General features: G+C 42.1%; 1 protein-coding gene across 2 annotated transcripts in view; it reads right to left on the reverse strand.

Annotated features, from left to right (window-relative positions):
- LOC111865656 overlaps positions 1-25,161 on the reverse strand; it is a 59,489-nt gene extending 34,328 nt beyond the window's left edge. The window contains exon 1 of one of the 2 annotated variants that reach the window (XM_023853838.2): positions 25,049-25,161. In XM_023853838.2, coding sequence (XP_023709606.1) covers positions 25,049-25,081 — 33 coding nt within the window. In that variant the 5' untranslated portion in view covers positions 25,082-25,161. Of the gene's footprint in view, positions 1-1,255; positions 1,890-25,048 lie in introns of those variants that run through there. The other variant, XM_023853839.2, reaches the window with a different exon arrangement.
- Positions 25,162-26,869: the final 1,708 nt, after the last annotated feature.

Genomic DNA, 26,869 nt, shown 5'->3' on the forward strand with positions numbered 1-26,869 from the left:
GTATTGTTACGTTTTGTTTAGTTTACGTTTACTTGATCCCCATACAGGCAACAGTATTTGTAAACGTTGTACTGTTGTTATGTCATGAATTGTTCATTTCTTTCTCGTTTTTCTAAAAGAAAAGCTATACTACTAAGGAATATTATTCTATTTTCACCGGCGTCTTTTAAAAATATTTCCTAAAATGCAACATATATATAATTGTACAGGTGCAACAATAAGTTACTACAACCAAACAGAACGCCTGTCTTTTCGTATTTTTCGTTCTAAACAAAAAGAATATGATACTATGGAATAATGTTAAAACACTGCATTCCGTTAGACTTGAAAGGATTCTGACGATGGTGTACACTGTACTTCTTTTGGCTTGTTTTGGACTTCATACATCGTCTGGTATATAAAAGACAAAAAACACGACGTTTTGGAGACTGGATCTGTTTCCGTCCAGTGATTGAGACTAGCTCTTTCTAACGGGCCCAACTGAGTAGGTTTATCCTTCCCTACCCACCTGAAGACGGAGACAGATCCAGTCTCCGAAACGTCGTGTTTTTTATCTTTTACATACCAGACGATCGATGAAGTCCAAAACAAGCCAAAAGAAGTATCGCATTCCGTGTTACTTCATGAAAATTTTGAATACAGAAAATCCCTGAACTTCTAAAGGAGTTCGCTCTCTGTTTAACATTTTACAGCGAACTCACAATCCATTCTCTTTTTCCTTTACACCCCCCCTTCCAATTTTTTATCTCTTCGTTCTAAAATTTGTTTCCGAAGCATTTCGCTTTCCTTTTGGTGACTATTTAGTGAGATACAAAATTATTTGTAAGTATTCAAAAATAAAGTACGAGCCCCAAAGTCTCACTTCAAATCTTCGAAGCGTGAATTTCAGCTGAATAATATTAAGAAAATTAGCTCGTGCCTGAGAGGATACACAATGAGTCTCCATTATAAAGACCGACCGGTTAATTCTGTTCAGGGAAAAAATGCCTGCTTGTTCCAAGAATCACATTGAGCATACAAATAGTCTGTCAGAGGATGTAGAGCTTTTAATGTTTAAGCTTGTGATACGAGTATATACAGTTACCACTGTGCTTAAAAGCATTATGCGCATCTATTTTGCTAACCTATCTTTCTCAATACAAAACATAACAAAAATCTCAACTTCTAAGCAAGATTTTCCTTTTTTTTTTCGCTTCATGGAAAGACCAAGATACCTAAACAGACATGCAATAAGGGAAGTGCTTATTGAACTCACCACACTGCAACACCAGAACACGACATGGGCTCCAAGGACGCCCGGCAGTCCGCAAAACTTCATTTTCACGCTCCGAGTTCAATATTTCCTAACATTTTGTCAAAGTTCAACAACACCACCACAACCGGCAAATAAGATCTAACAGTACCAGCAAGGCGTATCTATGAAGGATGCATCATCACTCAAAATAAAGTCCACGTCACAACAAATGTCTCCTGACATTCATTAAAATATAATTTCAATTTACGCCGCACGTTCTTCTACTATGATTTTCCTTTTAAGGTTTGGCAGTACGAATGACATGAAGGTTACGTCATTAGGGTTTGTTCATCTGCAGGAAGGAAGATCTTCGAGAATGGTTAGACGCCTGTCACATGTTTCCTGTACGTGTCACTGAAACAGATTTGTAACTTCTCATTTCACAATACAGTCGCAAATTCCTGTCAGATCTTGACCTTCATTTGTCACTGCCGTATGACGTAACACCACAATTCCGAATTCATCATGTCACTCACCAGTCTTTCAGTATGTAGGCAGTTCCGAAACTTGCATAATACTCAACGAGTTTCGCTCTGATGTAGAAAGAAATAAGTATCACCAATTCAGTCAGTTTCTAACAGATCACGTTCCACAACAATTGACTTTATGGGTACCACAGATGTGTTTCATGATCATTCTTCAACTGTTTGTATCACTGCAGCGATCACATGCGGTTTCCTAGCATAATAAACGTTTAACAATAATAAAGTACGAATTTCATTATTCAAGATACATGTTTACATGCATTTATGAACGCGCACAAATATGAAGACTTCTATGTAAACGAAAATCCAATGCCAAGAGCGTCTAGAAACTGGTATAAAAAGACAAGAAGATGAGACGAAATGCTGCAGTCTTAATTCCCTGCAAGAATAATTGTACCTGTGAAGAAAACTTTCATTCCGCGACAGAAACTTTCAACCTTGCGCTGGCACTACCATCATAGGCTGTAACAATGTCATTGAGCTGTGAACAACACTCTCTCGCTCTCTTCTGCATCTCACAGTCCACTGAACAATGCTGTCACACTCCAGCTTGATTACTCTGAGAAAATGCGAGTCAGAGAGGGGCGGAAGCAACATATATCAGATGAGGAACCCTCGGACCCATTCACACCGAAATGTTGCAAGAGATTCGCCGGAAAAAATGTACAATAGCCACTTTTTTTAACTGGTAATATTATTTTAAGGAAAATTAACAAAAGGAAAATGATGTGGGTTTTTTTTCCATTATTTGTTTTATAGAGACATGTTACATTATTAATGAAGTGTTCTATATTCTGAGATATAACGCCGTGTAGTCCGTTGGAAGTCAACCGAAATTTCGGAGAAATATATTGACTCTGTTTTTAGGAATGAAGAATGAGCCAAGCAATAAATTAGCAATAAAGAGGAATGCATGACTTTCAAAAGACTACACGACGTTACACTCCAGAAGATAGAACTCTTCACACTCACTGTTGCGGGAACCTCGATATTTGTTGTTATCTAGCTCCAATCTCAGGACAGTCCATGTGGCAGTTGAGATGGGTAAAGTGGCAAAGGCAAAGCTATCCCTGTGACAGACCGTTGAGGCCCATAGGGATGTGAGACGTCGAGAATCCCACACTTTTCTAGACAATCAGCTCACAGATGGCACTGAGGTTGTCAGCCTTACGCTCCGACCGTCTTTTATCTCCCAAGAAAAGTTGTGGTATTTATTTCTATTAGAGGCTGAATCGACTCCAGGACCATAGTCCGGCTGGAAAAATTGAAAAATCAAATGATTTCATCGGGACTCGAACACGCGACTTTCCGGCTTGTAGTAAAATATATGAAAACTTTATTGTAGGTCGTTTTTTAAGCGGATGGGAAATATGTTACTGTGTGATGGCGAAGTATCTAGACAGATATTCATGTTTATATTACGTTGTCAATGTATCCTTTTCTTACAGGTGTCTGTAGAAGTGGTATGTGCATATCCTGTATATGTGGGAATGTGTAGATTGTTATGTCGTGTTATGTTTCATAACGGTTCGTACACCGCTATAACATGAGTCGTGCGGGAAATATTAGGTGCAGTAAGGGACAAATTTTTCTTCGAAAACTCATATTTCCCCTACCAATTACCGTTCCCTCCAGTGTAGAATGAATACCGTCAGTTAGGATGGCAGGTGTTACGGCCAAGATTCGAATCGGATACCTCCAAATACAAATCAGGAGCATTACCGCATGAGCTAACTTCTTTAATTAGTTTATTCTCTTTCCTCTCTCACATCTATATACAATGAATCTGTTCATGTTGACAAAATGCGTTTGTATTCGAAAGTTCAGAAAATGAAGGAATGCCCACTTATCTCTCCCAATTTCGTTTCCTGTGCTCCTTCTAGGCTATGCAGCGGTTCATTACACTGGTTCAGTGCTATTCCAGCGTTGAGGTCACCAGCCAATACCGCTTAGTCGTACCGGTAGTAGGTTTTATCAACATTTGTTAGAATTACCTCAAACTGGGAGCTTGGAAGGCGTGTATGCCGTAATGTAGTAGACCGAATTAGCAATGGCGTTCTTTGAAATTGGTGAAGCTTGGTCAAAAGCAGAAAAAAATTAAATGCAAATTAGTGAGTCTCCCATAACATACCGAATTCTAACAAAATCTACGAGAGAATTTATGGGACACATGGAAAAGTCCATTTATGGCCTTATGGAAACTATACCATATCATTCTGACAAAATTAGAATTGCCTGATAATTTTGGTCTCAAGAATGAAATTTAAACAAAATCTATTAAATTCTTTATGGTATATGAGGAGAAATTCATTTGTGTCCTTGTGTAAACCATGCTTTATTATCTATCCATCCATCAATCCGTCCGTCCGTCCGTTCATCTATCTATCTATCTATCTATCTATCTATCTATCTATCTATCTATCTATCTATCTATCTATCTATCTATTCTATCTATCTATTCCTGTTGCTCCAACTTGGAGCATAGGGCATCCGTGGAACTTTCTTTCACTTTACTTTCTTAATTTTAGTCGGTACGATTCCTTGGACTGGGAAGCAGCACGTCAGAAGGCCGCTACCTACACACAAATACAGATTCAACGCAAACATCCATGCCTTGAGTAGGATTCGAACCCACGATCCCAGTGTTCGAGCGGTCGAAGACATTTCATGCCTTAGACCGCGCGGCCACTGTGACCCACTCTTATGGATCAACATGGCGGAAAATCCGAACCGTCGACTTTCAGTGGAAGTCTCTCATAAAGTTTTGTGAAAATTTGTGCGCGGGTGTGTAAGGGGCTGATAATAAATCACACACGGACAGACATGGACTCCATACAATTCGTTCTTCTTACTTTCTACTGAACGCCTAAAATTCTAGTTTCCTGATATACGTTTCCGAGATCACAAGAACAATACAGGAATAAGGATGATGATTGTGACTATAATAATCATAATCACGGTGAAGACAATGTTGACGGTGAGGCGAACACCGTTGATGACGTAACCGTCCGAAGTGAACGACATTCAAAATGAAGCCCATTTAGCTTGAGCTAACTAACTCCATGGAGCTGAGCCCTTCTTGAGAAGCAGTCAATTGTGCAGAATTTTATGGAACCAGAACGTTCATTACCGTGTTCACAAGAACCCTCCACTGGCCCCTATCCTGAGCCAGATAAATCCAATCCGTAACATCTCATCCTATCTCTCTAAGATCCATTTTAATATTGTTCACCCACCTACGTCTTGGTCTTCCCAGTGGTATCTTTCCTTCTGGCTTTCGCATCAATAACCTATATGCATTCCCCTTCTCCCTCATTCGTGCTACATGGCCTCCCCATCTATGCACCCATTGCTTGAAATAATAATAACCTAGGCGAAGAAACTAGAATGCATGTTATGAATTTAACGAGTACATCAGGCCGTCTGTCAGTGAGCATATGCAGTGTTATGCGTTAGCTATTACTTGCAAAGTGCATTCCTGTTGCCACCTCCAAGACCTGCTCTTTACAAAGAACGAATTTTCTAGAAAGGACATAAATCCTTTACGGCTTTGAAGAGCTCTGTCTTCTGGGATATAATGCAATGTAGTCCGTTTGAACTGTCCTCCGAAACGTCGATTGACTCTCAACGGACGTCATCTTCACAAGCAACACTGACAGAACCTAAAATCCTATACTGTTATGGCACTAGGCCGCGCCATAGCTCAAGAGGTTAGTCGCTGTCTTCTCATCGCGGCGGCCAGGGTTCGATCCCGGGTCTGGTCAAGTGGGATTTGTGGTGGACGAAGTGGCGCTGGGGCAGGTTTTCTCCGAGTACTTCGGTTTCCCCATGCCAATCTTCATTCCACCAATTGCTCCACAATCACCCTCACCTATCATCTGGTGCTGGTACAATAGGCCACATATGGCTGCAGTACGAGGGACTTAGTCCCACCCCACTAGCAATAAAGAAAATATGGCACTATCCTGAAATAGTGCCGAACGATCTCTGAATTCATTTATTCCCATCTAGTATCTGTTTCGCGCTTCTCCATCCTTTACTCGTTACATTTCCCTGAAAATTTCTCTTCCTGCAATTCCAAAAGAAAAGGCGCACTTATAGCAATTATAGGCGGTGTCTTGTCCTCGTTTGGCACCACAACTAAATCAATTAATAGCAGCACTACCAACGCGAGTAGTTTCCTCACGATGGGAACAGTCTGTCAGTCATCGGTAAGAAGGGCTTAAGTCAAATTATGAGTTTTGACTTACACCAAAAACAAATTAAAGTTCCAGGCTTTTAGCTCTACATAACGGAATCCTATCGGTAGAAATGTATTTACTCCACTTATTCCAGCGTAATTACTTTTTTACTTACGCCCTTCTTATCGACATCAAGGAATTGCTCGGGTGGATTAGCATAGGCTTTTTATTTACATTGTTCTCAGTCACGGTGAAGTGAATTCTCGTAAAATGGCAGCAGAACAAATGACATTCAGAACGCGGTAATGGTTTTCTTTTTATGAGTACTGCTTTCTTGCTTCGAAGTAATTTTGTGGTAATGGATGAAACAGGAGAAACATGCGTTGTGATTCCTCTTGCTATCGACAGGTAGCGTCGTTGTCAGCATTGAAAAGAACATATTCTAATATAAATTTCCATTCTCCTATCCCTCTTCTCCTCCCCCTCAGCGCTACAGCTCAGGGTGAGCTTTGTCCTCCTAACGATCTTCCTCCATTCTTCTCTATTCTTCATCTCCCCCCCTCCTCTCCTTCGCTGATGTCGATTTGGTTCAATCCAACCATTCGAGGCTGATTATCTGGTTTCTAAACAATTTATTTTTTCAGCTGTGAGGTTGGTAGCCTCATGCCCAACCCCCAACCTTGAGGACCAGGGTATCCATCTTCGTCTAGCTCCTACCCCTTCACCTGTCCGTCATGGGTGGTCCTACCAGTAGCTACGCTACCGTCGGCGTAGCTCTCAGAGTCTCAGGAGCACTCAAACCCCACCGCCACAGTATGGTGGAGACACCATCATGGGGCCCATTCCTCTTCTACCCATATTAATTCTCATTTATTTTCAAGGATATAGTTTAAAATGTTTACCCTGCTGTATTGGTACTGGTACAATCTGTTGGGAGTTCCTATATTTTAACGAGACTGTAAAGGTGAAATACATGCTGGAGTGCATAATTTCCGTAGTCGCTCTTTGAACTTTGGTATTCTGAATCCGTATTCGAAAGCATGTCACGTTCTGTTGAATTTCCTACACCGACGCAAAATGATAACTTTCGAGCCCCATCTTGAGTAGCACGGAGCGAGGTCCGGAGAATATGGCGGCTGAGTGATACATGGAAATTGGTTCTTCACCAGGAAGTGCAGCACTACGAGGGAGATGTGGCGGGGTGCACTGCCATGGAGCAAGATCCAATCGTTTCACCACGGCCCTAACTTGCACCACAGCACGCACTCGGCACCTGTGCTTTAACATGAAGTAGTTACAATCATACGGCTAAACCCCGGAAACTGTATGATCCTCCCCTATGCAAATTTCATAAACTTAAACAATTATTACAAGTACTTTCATTCTGGGCACGCGCTAGCGTAGTTGGTTGAGGCACTATGCCACAAGCCGAAAGGTCGCTGGTTCGATTTCAGAGGAGGTCACTGGATTTTTCAATTGACCTAAACCTTCTAGCCGCACTATGGTTCTGGGGTTGACTCAGCATCTAACAGAAATGAGTACCAGGACTCTTCCTGGGACCAAATGGCGGCCGGAGCGTAAGGCTGACCTCACCGCCATCTGTTAGCCGATTTTCTACAAAATGTGGGAACCTATACGTCTCACAACCCTATGGGTCTCCGCGGCCTGTTACAGGGATACCTTTACTTTTATTTTTCATTCCTACTCGAGGACTACCCTCATATCGTGGAGAGGAGGTTCGCATGCCCCAATGACCCGGAGAGCTATGCTGGCGGGAGCATAAGCTTCTGGTAGAGCTACCCATGCCAGAAAGTTCAAAGGATAGAGACCATGTGAAGTGCAGTCCTTCGTCCTCCAGGTTTGGGGTTGGGCGTGAGGCTAACAATTCCACACCGGAGAATTTTACTGCTACGAAACCTACAGCGCATATTGAGAACCACGGATTAGGTGAAGACTCACACAGAGGGCTGTGATGACAAGAAAACAGAAGAAAATTATTTTTGTTGTTCTTAATATGGTCACAATTGCTGCCACTTCCTACGGTCAATGCTCTTCCTGTGGTTAACACAGTTACGATATCTTCGCTACTACATCACATGTTCGTGTCTCCGTTATATTGTTATTATTGATCGTAGGAAGAATGAGACAGTGCATCATACAAACCGAACATCTAGCTATTATGTTTGAAATACGAGGATGGATGGCAGGATACAAGAACGACCTGGACCTATACATGCTCTTTTCGCGCGCTGTACAAAGAATGCATAATAAATGTTATTGGGGCCCACGGCCCAGTAATCAGTAATATAATCACAATTAGCTGACCGACTAACTCTCTGGTAAGCTACTAACTGAACAGGCAACAGATATTCGCCACAACGTACACAGTGTCCCGGAGTTTCGTCAACAATAGAAATTTGCTCTCCTAGTCTATTACTATTCAGCTCACATCCGTCCGCAAGATCCACTTGTTATCCTTCCATTTACGTTTCGTATGTACTCATGTGTGCTGTATGTACTTTAAATGAATAAACCAACAAGAAAGCGCCCAGACACATACAAATCCTATATAAATTATATAGGAGTTATTGCTGAACATCCCAACTATAGAAGTTTCAACTAATTTTCTCACTCACTCACTCACTCACTCACATGAATAAGGATTGATTGATCTGTGTGTTTACAGACACAGACACGAGATGCATACGTTGTTTAAATTGTTGGGGTGGGAGGTGACAGATAAAAGGTAAAGTTATTCCGTGGAGGCTCATAGGGTTTTGAGATGCCGAGGTTCTCATATTTTCTAGAAAATCGGCTCATAGACAGCAGTGAGGTTGTCAGCCTTACGCGTCGGCCGCCCTGTTGTCGCAGGGAGATTCCTGGCACTCATTTCTGTTAGAAGCTGAGTCGACCCCAGGACCATAGTGCGGCTAGAAGGTTTAGGTCAATTGAAAAATCCAGTGGCATCCTCTGAAATCTTGTAAGATTTGAGGCTTTCACGGCGGTGACTATGAAGAAAGCAGTCTTCTGGGATTTGGCACCGTGTATATGTGGTGTTAACCGACGTTTCGGAGGAACGTATCGCCCCCATCTTCAGGGTTGAAGAAAAAGTATAGTTAAATCTGCAAGCGACAACACCGTGAGACACGGTAAAGCAGACGTGTCTCACGGTGTTGTCGCTTGCAGATTTACTTACACTTTTTCTTCAACCCTGAAGATGGTGGTGATACGTTCCTACGAAACGTCGGTTAACACCACATATACACGGTGCCAAATCCCAGAAGACTGCTTTCTCTGAAATCTTATTCGGCTTAAATAACATGCAAAGTTAATATAACTCCGTTAAACAACAAATGTAATCACATTAGCTTAGCCTTGAAGTAGGACCGCTGTAAGGACCTCGTGCTGAGCTTCAAGGAGTGTAAAGCCTTTTTATTTTGTTTTTTAGTTAATTCGACTATTGGCCGCGCCATAGCTCAAGCGGTTTATTCGCTGGCTTTCCACCGCGGCGGCCAGAGTTCGATCCCGGGTCCGGTCAAGTGGGATTTGTGGTGGACAAAGTGGCACTGGGGCAGGTTTTCTCCGAGTACTTCGGTTTCCCCTGCCAATATTCATTCCACCAACTGCTCCACAATCACCCTCACCTATCATCTGGGGCTGGTACAATAGGCCAGAAATGGCCGCAGTACAAGGGACTTAGTCCCACCCCTCTAGAAATAAAAAAAATAGTTCGACTATTGCGCAAACTCTGTACTGTAGAATGGGATATTCGTTGTGGATGTTGTTTTTGAAGGGTAGAGTGAAAGAGTCGCGGTTTATCTCAAGGTGCTATCACAGCATTTGGGAGCCGGAATAGCTCAGTCAATATAATGATTAGGCTACAGGGTTCGAGGTTTCAGTCCCGACAGGGACAAAACACTTTTCTCGCCACCACGACATCCATCCCGTTCTGGGGCCCATACAACCTCCTATCTAATGGGCACCGAGGATAGCTTAGTCGGTATAGCATTGGCTAAGAAATTCGATTCCCGGCGTGGGCAACACATCTTCCTCTTCTCCACAGTGTTCATACAGGTACTGGGACCAACCCAGCCTCCTATCTAATGGGTTCCCAGGGTCTTTTCCCCGAGGATAAAGTGACCGAGGCCTGAATTATAAGCAATCACCTGCATCTAGCGCCGAAGTCAAGAATGGTGGAGCTATTCTCAACTCCCCTTTAGACTTAATTGATTAAGCACCGGGACAACTTTACCTTTACCTTACACAAGCGGCTCTTTCCTTGAGGGTTAAGCGGACGGGGCGTGAAAGTGACGCCTCATATGTATCTAATGCGGAGGCTAAAAATAGTAGAACTCTACTTTCGCTCAGCCGATTACAGTGTCCGTGCGGTCTAAGGCATGAACTGTCTTCACTTGCTCGAACACTGGGATCGTGGGTTCGAATCCCAATCAAGGCATGGATGTCTGTGTGCGTTTATTCTCTGTGTTGTCCTCTGTGTAGGTAGCGGCCTTGCGAAGGGCTGATCACTCGTCCAAAAGGTCCTATCGAGTGTGTAAAAAAAATTACGAAATTGAAGAACAGGCCAAGGCCCAACAAACGGCTGTAGAGTCATTAATGAATGAATATTTCCGCTCCCTCATAAGTCTTCGTGGCTCAGATCCTAATATTTGTAACAGAAGGATAACTTAACCTTTCAGCATTTGCCTTGAGGGATTTGTGTAAATCACGAAATTCCCCGGGCTACGATTTCATCAACAGAATCAAGAACTCTGAAGCATTAATCTCCGTGCTGACTGTGTGTCTGTAAATTTTACATCTATTAATCGTCAAGACAACCTTCAAATCCAGTTACACGCGGCGCTCGGCGTGGTTCATTCATATCCTAGCGGCATTCCACTAGTTGCTACTTCATCCTCATTCAAACCGGATGGAGAACTTTCACCTCTCAAGATATTAATTGCGTCCAACCGCCATTTCCTTTTCGTTTGTATCAGTTTTAATAGATTCCTTTCGTAACAGTTTCACGACTTCTTTCTTTTAACACACAGTGAACTCTCAACTAACCTCGCCCCTAGCTTATAACATGTCGGCACGAACCACAGAGTAACTCCCGTTCTTCTATTGTTGCTAATATCGTATCATATCGAACGATTGCAGTATTGATTGAATGAAAAGAACGTAGAAGAAAACGAGCATGGCCTAATTTAAGGTACAATTCCACATTTATGTGAAGGAGCTGAGAAAAATCACGAGAAGCCTCATGTCAGGACAGTGTTCTCTTATCATGGTGTCTCCCTATGTAAATTTCATATGCGTTGAAGGCCCCGGAATGTGTTCGAATTACAGTTAACAATGGCATTGTCTACTGTGTAGAAGACCGGAGTAGTTACGATTCATGTGCGCAAAGCCATAGTTACCCACTGTCAATGGGTGTGACAGAGGACGCCTTGTGTGACCTCTAATTATACTGAATATCAATTCCAGTGCATTAGCACTTCCATATGGAATATCATGGCCACGCAGATATTGCACACATTTCCTATATCTCGGCACGCATAAATTCAAGATTCGACCGACAGTTTTAAGTAACAGACCTAATTGCTAGTGTATAACTATTAGTTAGTTAGTTTAGTTATTGGAGAGGGTGGGTTGCCCCATGCACTGAGACCAATATTGGTCCATTGTGCTTCCCTCTATGATATTCTACCAGTCTCTATACCCTACTGATATTGGTGCGTATCATCAGTCACGACCGAGCCAGCGAGTTCGGCCTCTACTGGCTTGGCGGTATCTATAATACTTCCCCCCTCTATCAGAGGCGTTAGAGACTACTCTTGGGCGGGAAATGTCCTTGAATTTAGCTCAGTGACCTCCTTTGGAGATATGAGGTTCTTTTACGTGCCGTAAAGCTACGACACGGGACCCACGGCTTAAAGTCCCCCCCGGAGGACTTGTTCCCTGTATTTTTCCGCCCTTAAAAATTCCATGACCTCCTCAGGGTTTGAACCCGCGTACCACGAGTCATGAGGTGGGAACGTTACCTCTAGACTACGGAGGCCGCTTAGTGTATAACTAGTAAGTCTAAGAGATTTGATCAAATTCCGTTTTCCACATAGTTCATAATGGCTTTGACCTTCAGTTTCGCCTCTCAAGGCCAATATCGGAATGCCTCTGGATTGAGTATGGGGGTAAGTATCCTTCTCGATAAGTGACGAGCTTACACGGGCTATGAGCCGAGAATTTCCTTCTAAATTCTACCACCCATCGCCACTTTTACAAGGGACTTACCAGAGATGCAGAGACCGTGCATAGCTCGAGCGGTTAGCCGCCGGCTTCTCACCTCCGCGGCCTGGGCCAGGTCTTGTGGGATTTGTGGTGGACAAAGTGACACTGGAGCAGGTGTTCTCCGAGTACTTCGGTTTCCCCTGCCAATTCTCATTCCACCAACTGCTCCATACTCGCCTACCATCCGGGCCTGGTACAATAGGACAAATAGTGGCCGACGTACCAAGTTGACTCAGTCTCACCCCATACCATGAAACTAAAATAAACTTAAAAAAAATATCAGAGATGTATGCAAAAATCCCTGGACCGACATTTGAACACGAGGCCTCTCAGATAAAAAGCAGGATTGCTATCCAGTCGACAGGAACGTTCGGCTGTGCCCAGCAGCGCTCGGAATTGGACCCTGTGCTGAAACGCGTAGAGGAGTGTAGTCCACATCCTAAGATTTATTTTAAGTGTCCTCCAGTCTACACTTAACTATCCCAACTGATCTCACAGGCTTTTCGATTAATTTCTTTCATCAGTATCTCATTGCTCCTATGCGTGCTACATTCTTCGTCCATCTAATTATCCTTAATTGATTCATATAATAGTGTATGGTGAAGGATACAAATTATGAAGTTCCTCATTGTGCAACTTTTCTGCATGATGAGGTAAAAAGTAAGTAAAGGTATCCCTGTAACAGGCCGTGGAAGCCCATAGGGTTGTCAGATGTTGAGGTTCCTACATTTTCTAGACAATCGGCTCACAGATGGCGGCAAAGTTGTCAGCCTTACGCGCCGGCCGCCCTTTCCTCCAAAAAATATTCCTGGAACTCATTTCTGTTAGAGGCTGAGTCGATCCCAGGGCCATAGTGCGGCTGGAAGGATTAGATCAATTGAAAAAATCCAATGACCTCATCGGGACTTGAACGCGCGACCTTCGGGCTTGTGGTATAGTGCCTCAACCAACTAGGCTACCGTGTTCCCCTTCTCCATAATGAGGAGCTTCGACATTTCTAATCCACCAAAGAACCATTAATATTCAAAACATATCTCATAAGAGATTTGTACGATAACATAACCTCACATTGCAAGCTGGAATCCTTGGCGAGTTTGCATGTGAAAGCAGAAAGCGACGTGCAGTATGAAGTTTCGAGATCCAATACTGTTTGTTGTACTACGCAGTCCTTCAAGTATGCAACAGCTGTTCCTTCTTCCTTAAACTTACATTTCCGAAACAATATGTTTCGTCCCTAAATGACCATCTTCGGCTATCTTACAATGCTAAAATTGCTACACTGTACTAATATTGTCCATTCGACACATATGCGACTGCTCCCTTCATGATTTAAAACGCCATACTCGTGGTCAATTTGTATGAGCTAAAATAGCACACGCAGTAGTTCGCTTAATTTAAATTAATAAAATCTATTAAAATTTCCTTTAAATTTTGTAAAATTCTTATTACACACAAGGGGGCGTCGTCCAGTTTTTTTTATTTGTGTCCTTTACTTCAGTTGTTTTATTGCGGCAGCCTCTTCATATGCTGCGAACGGACAATATTAGTGCAGTGTAGCAGTTTCAACATAGTAAGACACCTGAAGATGGGCATTTAGGGCCGAAACATGTTGTGTCGAAAGTGAAAGTGCATGGCAGAAGGAACAATTTGTTGCATTGTTGACGGATTGTGTAGCACAATAAACAGTATTAGATATAGTAATGCAACAGGATGCTTAAATACAGGATTGCAAACTACGATATGTTTGAAAACGCATAGGAAATATAAGAATTATTCTGCAGTTGAATGACAGTTTGCACGACTCTCCTGAATTAGGGCACCTGCTCGTCAGGGAGGACCCAGACGACCATGCGAACACGAAGCTTCGCTCTGACAACAATATCTCTGAATAAGTATTGTTATATGTACTGTTATGGAACATTTTCATCCATTATCCCCAGCGTCCGACTCTTGTAAGCTACCTACATCAAATTCCATGTAATGTTATCTTCACAGCTCCGTCTGAGTCGAGTAATCCCTTTCCGTCATAGCTTCTTCAACCAAACTTTTATATTAATTTCCTATTTCCCACCCCAATGGGGGCACTCGGTGGCGTAGTTGGTTGAGGCACTATGCCACAAGCCGGAAGGTCGCTGGATCCAATCCCGATGAGGTAATTCGATTTTTCAATTGATTTAATCCTTCCAGTAGCTTACTCACTCATGGAGCTGAGCCCTTCTTGAGAAGTCGCCAGTTGTGCAGCTACTCAAGAACTTCCCAACATTTTATGGAACCCGAAGGTTCATTACTGTTCACAAGCGCCCTCCACCGGTCCCTATCCTGAGCCAGGTCAATCCAATCCATACTATCCCATCCTATCTCTGTAAGGTACATTTTAATATTGTCCACGTATTTACGCCTTGGTCGTCCCACTGGTCTCTTTCTATCTGGCTTTCCCACCAATATCCTACATGCATTCCTTTTCTCCCCCATTTGCGCTACATGCCCTGCCCACCTCATCCTCCTTGACTTGATCATTCTAATTATACTTGGAGAAGAGTACAAGTTATGAAGCTCCTCAAGCAGTTTTCTCTAACATCCTCTCACTTCATCTCTTGCATGGATCAACATATTTAATAATAAAACTTCATTTTCCTGAAATTCTTTACATTTTTTAAAACTACATAAATCCCTATATAATCGTTATTCTCGGAACTCTTGCCGGTACCTTCAAGGTAACCACGAAGCCACAAAGCGCTCTTGTTCAAAGAAAGATACCCAAATAAACACAAAGATATTCGTATTTTTCATTTCAGTTTCTTTCTCGTTTGGAGGGAGAAGGCTGAATATCTCTGAGTTTCAACAGGGGTGAATATTTAATATTGCGGGGTTTCGGAGTTCGGATACCGTTTACACTGATAAGTGGTTACAAACGTTTCGGAGGAACCTGCTGCGTCCATTTTCAGAGTAGAAGATCCTATACATGAGGTGGATCCTGCGGGTTCCTCCGAAACGCTGGTGGCCATTTACCAGAATACATATTATCGTAACCCACGTGACCAAATCTGAGATACCGAATACGTTCATGTTGATAATTTAACTTTTCCTGGTTACGTAAAACACAGAATAGTTGAAAACTGGTGTGACATATGTAGGACTTCCGGTTTTCACAGCGGTTGTTATAAACAGCCTGCTCTGCTTGCAACCTGCTTTCATGGTGGTTTCTTAATTGGGTAATTCTTCGACCCTGATGATGGAGGTGACATATTCTTCCGAAGCATCCACTGATTTTCAACGGATTACACGGTGTTATATCCCAGAAGGCAGAACTCTTCATGTGACATGCGTCAGCATTTCTATTACGTAACAGTTAGCGAACTTAATTCTGTAACATTCCCAGAAAGGCCAAAAAGACGAAACATTTATACGGTTAATCTGTGTCTCGTTTACACCCATACACACCAATTGTAAAACTCCGCCATGAGACAAAGGAAATTAAATGTACGGTTTATCGATTATAAGCCGTTATAATTACTAAGTTCTTATCCTGTTTCGGCGACTTCCGCATCTTATGGACCCCAGTCTGTTCTGTCTCAGAATTAAATATGAAATAATTTCTTCTACAAATTGAGGAGCTACAACCCCCACAATTACAAGATTAACAGAAGATAAAATAGTGGACAAACATCAATGCTCGAAGCAGGACTCGAAATCACGATCCCAGGTTTCTAACTGTTAAATTCTATTACCGTAATTACAAACAACGGAATTCGAATATGACCAAATTAACTTTTCTTTTTCGCAAAAAGAACTGTCATATACTTCAAGAAATTTATTTCCAAACAGGTTTAGCTGTGTAGCTTCTATGTTTTGGTTCGTGAAACCCTATCAGTTCCCCAGAATGTCCCTGTTCCCAAAAAGTCTGCTCTCCCCCGAAACAAGAGCTTCCAAAGTAATTAAGACAACTGGCATGGATGAAATATTCTAGTCTCAGTAATCAGGAAGTCTTGTTTAAGGACTCACGCCCTGTCGTGAATAAAACTAAAGAACGCGGATTGCGTAAGTACAGGTTCTCCATGCATGTTGCCCATTTTAGGCGCATCAACTCATCCCAGAAGTTCGTAATAGCCGCCCACTTTGGACTCCCGTTTGGTGCTCTTGCTTAATGCGTTTCTGGGAAAGCGCACTTACTTGGTGAAGACGGCGTTACTAATCTCGTCACCAGACTGTCGCAAGTCAAGTGGAAAATGCGGCTACAGTTACGCAAGTACAGGCTTACAGGGCAGTACGGTGGACTTTCCCACAGAGCCCGAATGTTACATTTACGTCAGCACCACTCATTTCACATTCATACACCAACTGCAGTGACAAAGAAATATGTTATTCTGTGCGAGAACTTGGTCATATCCCAGGAACTTTGTTATGTCACAGGCACTTTTGTGAGCTCCAACGTATAGGGGGTTTCGGTTTAGTTGTAGGATTTGAGGCTCTCACAGCGGTTGTTCTGAAGAATTGTATCTTCTGGGATATAATCACTTGTAGTCCTTTTAAGGTAGACCGCCTCTGTGGTCTAGTGGTCAGAGTTCCTGGCTACAGATCTAGAGGTCCGGGTTCGATTTCCGGCGCTACCAGATTCTCTGAGAAGTAGTGGGTCTGGAATGGGGTCCACTCATCATCGTGGGGATAAGTGAGGAGCTATTTCAAGTAAATAGCGGGCTCCGGTCTAGAAAACCGAAATTAACGGCCGTGGGGATTCGTTGCGTTGACAACGCGACAACCGTTATCCGCTAAAGTTGGCATTAACTTTGCCGGCAAGCGGCGGTCGCTTGCGGACTCAGGCCACGGAGTTCAGTTTTAGTCCGTTTAAAGTCAACTGACTTTTCAAAAAAGCATATCACCTCCATTTTCAGGGTCGAAGAATCATTCAAGCAAGAAACCAGCACGAAACAAGTAACAAGCAGAACAGTGTTTTATCCTAGTTTCTTATTTGGCTTATTCTGCGACCCTGAAGATGGAGGCGACACGTTCCTCCGAAATTTCGGTTGACTTTCAACGGACTACATAGAGCTATATCCCAGAGGACAGAACTGTTTCTGTAGCTGTTCGAGTCTACAGTAATAGCTCCAAAGACTTCTTCCTACCAGGCGGAAGCCAGCTTCTGACTTCATAGTCACATGTAATAGTCTTCCCATGTATAAGAGTATATCACTCTGCTTTGTACTGTAAACACGTTTAAGTGCCTCTTCTACTGCCCATTCTGCCAAGGTTGCGTAACTACATCTCTATTTTTAATTTTAACTGCGTGTTCTTCCATTTGGTGCTTCAGAACTTTTACTCATCGCCAAATATTATTAGTATGATCAAGTTAAAGAGGATAAGATGGACATTATACGTAGAGTGCATACAAGAGAGCGTACAGCGTTCTGGTAGGAAAACCTGAAGGAAAGAGACCACTAGGAAAACCTAGTTACTTACTTATTGAGCTGAGCCCTTCTTGAGGAGAAGCCAAATCTGCAGCTACTCAAGAATTTCCTAGCATTTTATGGAACCCGAAGGTGCATTACCGTGTTCACAAGCGCCCTCCACCGATCCCTATCCTGAGCCAGATCAATCCAATCCATACCATCCCATTCTATCTCTCTAACATCCATTTTAATATTGTTCACCCACTTACGCCTTGGTCTTCCCGGTGGTCTCTTTCCTTCTGGTTTTCCCACCAATATCCTATTTGCTTTCATCTTCTCCCCATTCGTGCTACATGCCCTGCCCACCTCATCCTCCTTGACTGATCATTCTAATTAGGAAAACCTAGATCGAAGGATATTAAAATGGATGTTAAAGAAACAGGTTCGGGGACGGGCTATGAACTGAATTCATCTGACTCAGGACGGTGGTCAGACTACTGTGAACACGGTATGAACCTTCGGGTTCCATAAAAATGCTAGGAATATCTTAAGTGGCTCAAGAAGGACTCGGCTCCATGGTATTAGATATTCTTCCATTTGCTAAACTAATATTTTGTTCCTTCCTCCTCCTCATCTTCGCCTCTTCTCCTCATCCTCCTCCTCTTCTCCTCCTCCTCATCTTCTCCTCTTCTCCTCCTCTTCTTCTCCTCATCTCCTCCTGATCCTCAGCCTTCACTGTTTTGTCTCTCTGGCCTGCGCCATTTCAGAAATAATTGCTGAAACTATGGATAATTTGGAGGTTTGGAAGATTCTTTGGACGAGAAATCGGCCCATAGCAAAATCTGCACTTACACAAGATAACATAAGCACTAAAAGGAAGCGGATATATGTTAATGCCGCGAATCCATGTTCCCATTGTTCGAATGGTCGAAGATAATACACGCCTGGGTCTCGCGCAGTCCTGTGTCCGGCTCCCATCGTTTTTAATTTTGTACACTCCAGTGCATATAACTCTACTACCAAATGTTACAAATACAAACAAACTCCATGGCTTGAGTTCGCTAGCGAACTATACTGACTGCCTCTGTGGTCTAGTGGTCAGCGTTCCTGGCTACAGATCCAGAGGTCCCGGGTTCGATTCCCGGCTCTACCAGATTTTCTGAGAAGTAGTGGGTCCGGTACAGGGTCCACTCAGCCTCGTGAGGATAACTGACGAGCTATTTCAAGGAAATAGTGGCTCCGGTCTAGAAAACTGAAATTAACGTCCGTGTTGATTCGTTGCGCTGACCACTCGACACCCTCTATCCGCAAAAGTTGGCACTAACTTCGCTGACAAACGGCGGTCGCTCGGTCGTTATAGTTCGCTTGCGAACTAAAACCACGGAGTTTTTTTTTTATACTCTAGTACACAAAACTCTACTACCAAATGTTACAAATACAAATACAAAACACAAAATTCGAAAGAACGTTTTAAAATTTAAATAGCGAATATTTAAAGCGGTTTTCGTGTCGGTAGTTCCATTTAAAGTTCACGATTTTCAAATCCTAAAACTTTCACTATTAATTCGCCTAACTGGACTGCTACGTCCTTCTTAAAAATTCGATCTGCCACCATGTTGCTAAATTTTGAGTAAATGACATATTTATGTCATTTTGGAACTTCTTTCATGGTGTGGCCTCTTCACTGTAGAGTTGAGGATACACACCCAACATATACATGCCTCAAATTTCGCTTTTGCAATCGGAAATCACCTGAAGGACTCAGTTAACGCTAAAAAGGACATTTTTGTATAATTGAAGGGTCGAGCGTAAAGAGGATATGGTTCCACCTTAACAACCCTCTGGAAAACAGCCAAAACCATGGCTAAAATCTAATTTCAAATCACACCATGGTTTGACTCCATTGTCTTTGTAACAGTGTGACTAATCGCTTGAGCCACACCGTTCTTCCATAAATATATGTAAAATTATTCGCCCAGAACTGGAGCCACTTTTTTTTTTTTTTTTGCATTAGACCCGACGAGGTGTTAACAAACTTCACACTCAACATCTGTATCAGATGTGGATTAGTCACTCGAAACAGATACTAACTGCACACTCCTGCTGTGAAAACCGACAGTACAATCTTACACACAGACATGAGCTTAAAGTGTTCGAGGTAAATAAATTTATCGAGCAGCTAAAAAAAAACTATTCATCCTATGAAGACATACGAGTCGACATAGCGACGGGCTATAGCCTGGACGACCAGGGTTCGGTTTCCGGCAGGGGCAAGTTTTTTCTTTCCTCCACAGCGTCCAGACAACCTCTGGGGGCCACCCAGCCTCCTATACGATGGATATCGGGGGCGATTTCCCCAGGAGTAATGTGTCCGAGTCGTGAAGCTGATCACTCACTTCCATCTAGTGCCGAGGTCAAGAATGGTGGAGCTATACCTCCCCTCCCCTATACGCCTTCATGGTATAATGCTTAATTAATTAAACACAGAGACAACTTTACCTTTACCCGTGAAAGCATAATCAACCTGAAACGCTGCCTCCTCAGAATTTATCTATGAAGCCATTCTAACCCTCTATAGCTGTGGGCCACTTAAGGCTGTCATTAATTTGAAATCTTAAATAAACTATTCTGTGTATCTTTAAACGTCACTCATATTTATAAACCAACTTCAGTGAGACGAGACCGCCTTCGGGTGACGTCACTTCTTCAATTAGTCCAGAAACTTCCCTCCTTAAATGGAACTCGAAGATCCATTACCGTGTTAGCAGCAGACCGTCATTGAACACGATCCTGGGCCAGATGAATCCAGTCCAAGCGATCATACCATATTATTTTAAAAGCCATTAATATTCGCTTCTATCCCCAGGTTTCCCAAGTTGTCTCTTTCCTTCCGGTTTTTTTCGATTATGTATTCATTTCTCATGTCTCCCGCGTGTGCTACTTGTCCCACAAATTTTATCTTCATTAATTTGATCACCTTAATAATATTCGCGGAAAGTACGACTGTGAAGCACCTTCTGCATTTTTCTCCAGTCTCTTTTATTTATTCCTGCCTATTAGGTTCAAAACCGTCTCCTCAGAACCCTGTTCTCAAACACCCTCAGGAATATTTTTACTTTATAGCAATGGACGAAGTTTCTTACCCATACGAAACTGCAAGCAAAGTTATTATTCTGTTTATCTCCCTCCCAACATTTGTAGATGAAAGACGGGAAGACAAAAGGTCCTAAAGTAAAAGCATTCAACGAGTGTAATCTGTTCCTTGCTTCTGGATGAAATTTACTGTCAGCGGTCAAGAAATGTTGGCATGTTCAGAATAACGCCCTTAACTACGGAGCAAAAAGATATATAGTCACAGGTCTACTGCGTGAGGCAAGTTGTGCATAAATAGAAATCGTCGGGTAAATACCTTGAACTGATAACCTAGGAAAGGACAGACATGAGACACACAGAGGAAAGCTCACGTGAAGACACGAAGAGTCGAACGCAAAAACAAACTCCGTGGTTTTATCGACCGAGCGACCGCCGCTTGTCGGGTAAGTTAGTGCCAACTTTAGCGGACAGGGGGTGTCGCGTGATCAGCGCAACAGATCCCCACGGACGTTAATTTCGGTTTTCTAGACCGGAGCTGCTACTTCCTTCAAATGGCCCCTCATTCTTCACGAGGCTGAGTGAACCCCGTTCCAGACCCACTATTTCTCAGAAAATCTGGTAGCGCCGGGAATCGAACCTGGACCTCTGGATCTGTAGTTAGGAACTCTGACCACTAGACCACAGAGGCGGTCTCACGAAGAGACGTACTAGCAAATTCAAGATTGACTATCTTTCTGTTTCATGCTCTTATGTTACTGTATATGAGAACTAGAGAGCTCGCTTCCTAGGCAACACATCAGTGCATTAGTGCATCAGTGCATCAGTGCACTGGAGAGACTGTTGCGTATGTGTTACGTCTTTGTTCTGCTTAAGTCAACATTCGACAAGAGGGTTGGTATCATGACTCCTTTTTGGAAGGTGGTCTGTTCGAACGTCGGCCGAAACAGCGGCTATTCTGACTGAGGGTTTTTCGTAGTTTTCTTCAGGAGCCGGGATAGCGCAGTCGGTATAGTCACTGGCTATGTGCTGGACGACCGAGAGGACGGAGTTCGAGTCCCGGTACGGTCAAGAATTTTCACTTTTCCAAGTCGCCCAGACCGGCTCTGGGGTCACCCAACCTCCTATAAAATGGGTACCGGGGGCTCTTTTTCGGGGGTAAAGCGGCTGGGGTGTGAAGCTGACCACTCGCCTCCAACTAGTGCCGAGGTCAAGAAAATATGGATCTATACATCCACTCCCCCATACGCCTTCATGGCGTAGTGCCTCATCAGTTAAGCACAGGGACAACTTTACGTTTTTTACTTTACCTTTCTTCAGTTCATCCAGGCAAATGCTGGGATAGTACCTCGATTACGCTTCCTTCCAAATTCTTTCTAATTCATTCATGTATGAATGTACGCTATTTAGTGTACTCGTGATTGCACAGTAAAGGAATGCACAAATAAGATAATAATGGTGCCACGGTCGTTTCTGAACTGTCAAGAATGAATTAAAGAATTTTCCAAAAACTGACATTTGCTCGAGCACCTCGTACTCGGGGTTTGATTGAGTTTCTATTGGCTCTAATATGCACGAATTCCTAATACTAGGTCATGGACATTAACTTGGCTCATAATATAAGCTCTCGGATACTTATGTAACTGAATGCTTTCCTTTTGCAAGGTCGATATACTGTTTTCTTTTGTCATTGTGCCTCTGACAATAACATTTCTACTTTGCATATAATTGTCCATCTTGCAGGTTCTCACGCGTGTTTCACGTAACTTCACTTTTTATTATGTATTTAAGGTATATTCGCAGTAAACAATATTAATCTCATGTCAAAGCTCTGCGGCATTGTAGTAGTACTGCAATGGGAAAATTTACGTAAACCCAAGGCTTTTTAAGACGAAAGCGTTACAAGATAGCTATATTTATCTCATCTGAAACCTAATAATAAAACTAGTAGGTTCGAACAGGTAATTTCGGTTTACGTGACAGATCAGTGCCATTTGAGACAATGTAGGAGGGGGGGGCGTGTGTATAACGAGGATCTATTGCAAATGTAAAGGAACTGTGTGTAACATAGCTTGAAAAGTACTTTATGTGATGATATATTGCTTAAATACGACTTTTCGGCCACTGTTCAGCCATGACCAGGGGTTCCAAATTATGTAGAAGCGATTAAAATTGTATATGATTGATCATATTGACTATATTGATTTCCTTCGTCAATTTACCAGCTGCTTCACAATTAAAATTACCGCTACACGATTAGCAGCTTTTAAAATTTTAGAATTTCTGCTTAATAAGTAAAAGGTAAAGTAAACTTGTCCCTGTGCTCAACTAATTAAGCACTACGCCATTAAGGCGTATGGGGGAGTGGATATATAGATCCACATTTTCTTGACCTCGGCACTAGTTTGGAGGGGAGTGGTCAGCTTCACGCCCCTCCCGCTTTACCCCCGGGAAAGAGCACCCGGTACCTATTGGATAGGAGGTTTGGTGGGCCCCAGAGCCGGTCTGGGCGCTGTGGAGAAAATTCTTGACCCTACCGGAACTCGAAACTCCGACCCCTCAGTTGCCCAGTCCGTAACCGGTCGCTATACCGACTACGCTATCCTCGGGCTTAATAAGTGCTGAAATTTTATAATCCTATTGAATACATCTGTGAATTGTTATATCACATATTATCAGGTTGCTTATACATCAGAATACAAATTCGTCCTGTTCTAGCTTCATGGTGTTTAACCAATAAAGATTATGGATGGACTGAAATACAGTAATTCAATCCGGCATTAAAACTTATTTTTGTAGATTAATTATTTAGAAAACTGATATAGCGCACTGTGTATCACAGGGTGTGTCTCAACCACTGTAACAGGTCTATTAGCCAGTAATTTTCTCGATATAATTTTCAGATACAGAACTATACTAGTAAAGCTCAACAATTACGGGCTACAATTAGAAACTATTTCCTTACAATAAGCAGTAACTGAAATAAACTGCGGTAGTAAACTTACTTCTGCCTTAACTAAAACAGCAACCGTGTTGCTCAGTTCGGACGATACGAAAAGACACTGCAAATTTGAGTATCAATTCGCAATACACAAGTTTCTAAATCAGCCTAAATCCATTCATTCACAACGGCGTCATTATGCCTATTGACACAGACCATCTCGCCTGTTTAACGATTTTTTTTTCTCCAATATCTGACGAATGCAAAAGATCTGATCTGTAGCTGATCTGTTACGTCGAAACCCACACTGATGATCCCCAATAATTTCATCTATATATGGACTTAACCTTGAGGGAAGAATTTTAGTCTTGCTATAAGGCATGGAAAATTCGCTGGGCCAAATGTATTGCATCAGAGGGGTGCTATTTTGAAGGGCATAATGCTTATTTAGACGAATAATTGAATAAATAATTTCGTACAAAAGCAATCTCATTGTTTTGACAATACACCTGGTAGTGCATGGGAGAGCAGAGGAATGCATATTAAGTTTTCTCAGGAAAATAAGAAGAAAAATGAATATTTGGAAGATCTAGGCGTAGATTGGCCATTATTTACTACAAAACTGGATGACTGCTCAGCATTATATTTCGATTAAATAAGACAAGTTCAAGGGCCAAGTTGCTCGGTATCTCTATACAGTTCTACATAAATTATGTGTTCATACTGGTGCGAGAATGAAATATTATGTTTATCTAGGGAGGGTGCGATATTGATTTTAATAGCACAGATATTCATCGAAATTTGAAGCTCCTGACAACTGACATTCTCACAGAAATAAATTGGTACACCGGTAAACGCCCGGGCTCTTATCTGAAATTCCAGTGCAGTTGCAACTTACGCGAGTGTTACGATCTGAAAACGGAGCGTAAACCACAAATCGCATTCATAATTACCATCGCAAATCCCTTAAATTGCCCATAAAATACACGCTTCTGTGTATACCCTGCAATATGTATGTATACACACACACACAGGAAAATGTAGTATCATTTTAAGTACGTAAAAATATACAGAATCGGAAGCACGAAAGAATAAAATAAGAATATTCACCATCCATCCTGAATAATTCGGTGGTAGCCTTCCTCTTCCCCGACGACACTATTTGAGGGATGGGTTTAAATTTATTTTATTTATTTTGTTGCGAGCGTTTACGGCTGAATTCGCGCAGTTAAATGCGCGAATGATGCGACACGCCTGTAAAGTAGCTCATTGGTGATTTAAATGACATATGTTCCACTATTTAAAAATATCAATTAGCAGTGCTGTTATGAAAAACAGACTTGACCTTGAAATTGTGCAAATTGCTAACGTCTGGCAAAATGACTTACCAAAGTGGCTAATACGATCAAGCAGACCGACATGTTTACGAGTGCTTCCAGTAGAGGCGCTAGTAGGCACACATTATTTTACACAGATCGACCGAACCACTGGATGTCTGACTTGCAACTGTTCTCGTTTCAAAATCAGCTGAGGCTCCTTCTTGCACACGTACACACGCCCAGTTCTTGTACACAGGGGGGAGGCACGTGTGAATAAAGAATTCTGGATCCTACGCATACATGCGTGGGTGGGAACTGGTGCTTGATTCTTCATAACCTCGGTCCCTGTAGCTCTGTATGCATCTCATTTTCATGTCTGCGAGTTCCAAGTTCTTCGTACGAATAATACAGAATCTTTTAGTTTGAATAAATTGCCTATATGGATAGTTAATTCCTGTTATTTAATGACATTCCATCATCTGGCATGGTTATCAAATGACATCGAATGAGATATAAGAATAATCATAAGTGCTATTGATTGTGGAGGTGTAGTGGCTAGCATTCTTGTATCGTAATCGGGAGTTCCCTGGTTCGATGTCTGGGTGGCCTCTAATGGAATACTATCCATACAATATTTCGTGAAAACTGGTCAAATGGTTAGAAAGTTGAAACGAGGGGACCCTGTCACACACCATGGCAATTTCAATTAAGAAAGGAAATCAGGCTAAAAAGAAAAAAGGCAAACCACTATCAGCAACATCAAGTAACGGTTGGAATGAAGTTTTGGTTTTATTTTCTGAGTGTTCATAGATCTGTCCTTTGTTTCCGTAAGTCTGGCAAAGGGATAACTTTCCTAACCGTGTTAATGCATTATCCCCGAACAATATATACGTCCCCTGGTTTATCCATCGACAGTGGGGGTCTTAACCGAGTGGCTGTCGTACAAAGGAACACGCTACGAAATATCTGTCCTAAAATCTTCTGTACCTTACGGGCACACAGGCATACCCTGCTGAAATCTTGTTCGAGAGACTGACAAAACAGTCATGTCAATTATTATTATTATTTATGACTGCACTGATGGAATTATTACTATTGTCTAAAAGATTTACAAACTTTCAGTATTCATAACACACTTCAGACATTCATTTTTAGGTAGCCCTAGAATTAGAACATGGAACCAAAATTCGTAAAAGAAAATAAACCTTCCTTTAAAAATAACGCTCTTTATTTATAGACATACACAAGTGTCGTAAAAAGAAAGATAATCATTTGCTGCAAATGTAAATTTAAAAAGTGTATACAAATGCGCATTTTATTTTGTATAATCATCATATCTTTGACGCTTCGTGGTGCACTCGGCAGAAGCTCGGGGTGCGCCGGTTCAGAATTAATTACACAGGCTTCCTTGTTTGGTCTCTTGTTCATAATTCTGTATTTCAGCATCCTGTTGAAAATCTTTAATTAAAACGTCTATGTATACCACAGTCCGTCAATAATGCAACAACTGTTCCTTTTTTATTCCTCCAATTTCACCATTTAACACAACATGTTTCGGACATGAATGGCCATCTTCAGGTGTCTTAATGTATCGAAACTGCTAAACTGTTCTGATGTGCGCTAAAACCACGCGCTGCAGTCCACCAAAAATAAAATAAAAATAATTAAATAAAATCCATTAAAATTTTCTATTAAAATTTGTCATTACTTTTGTAAATTCCTATTCCACCTCAAAAGGGGCTTCGTCCACTTGTTAGAGCCAGGAATTTTATTTGAGCAGCTTGTTTATGTTTGTATTGCTCGTGCTTACTTTATAATTAGTGTTTGGGCTATTGAGTAAGCATGTACATAAGTATCTAATTCAAATGCATTATTATTATTATTATTATT

This window comes from Cryptotermes secundus, unplaced genomic scaffold (genome assembly GCF_002891405.2).
Source record: "Cryptotermes secundus unplaced genomic scaffold, Csec_1.0 scaffold19, whole genome shotgun sequence".
NCBI lineage: Eukaryota > Metazoa > Arthropoda > Insecta > Blattodea > Kalotermitidae > Cryptotermes > Cryptotermes secundus.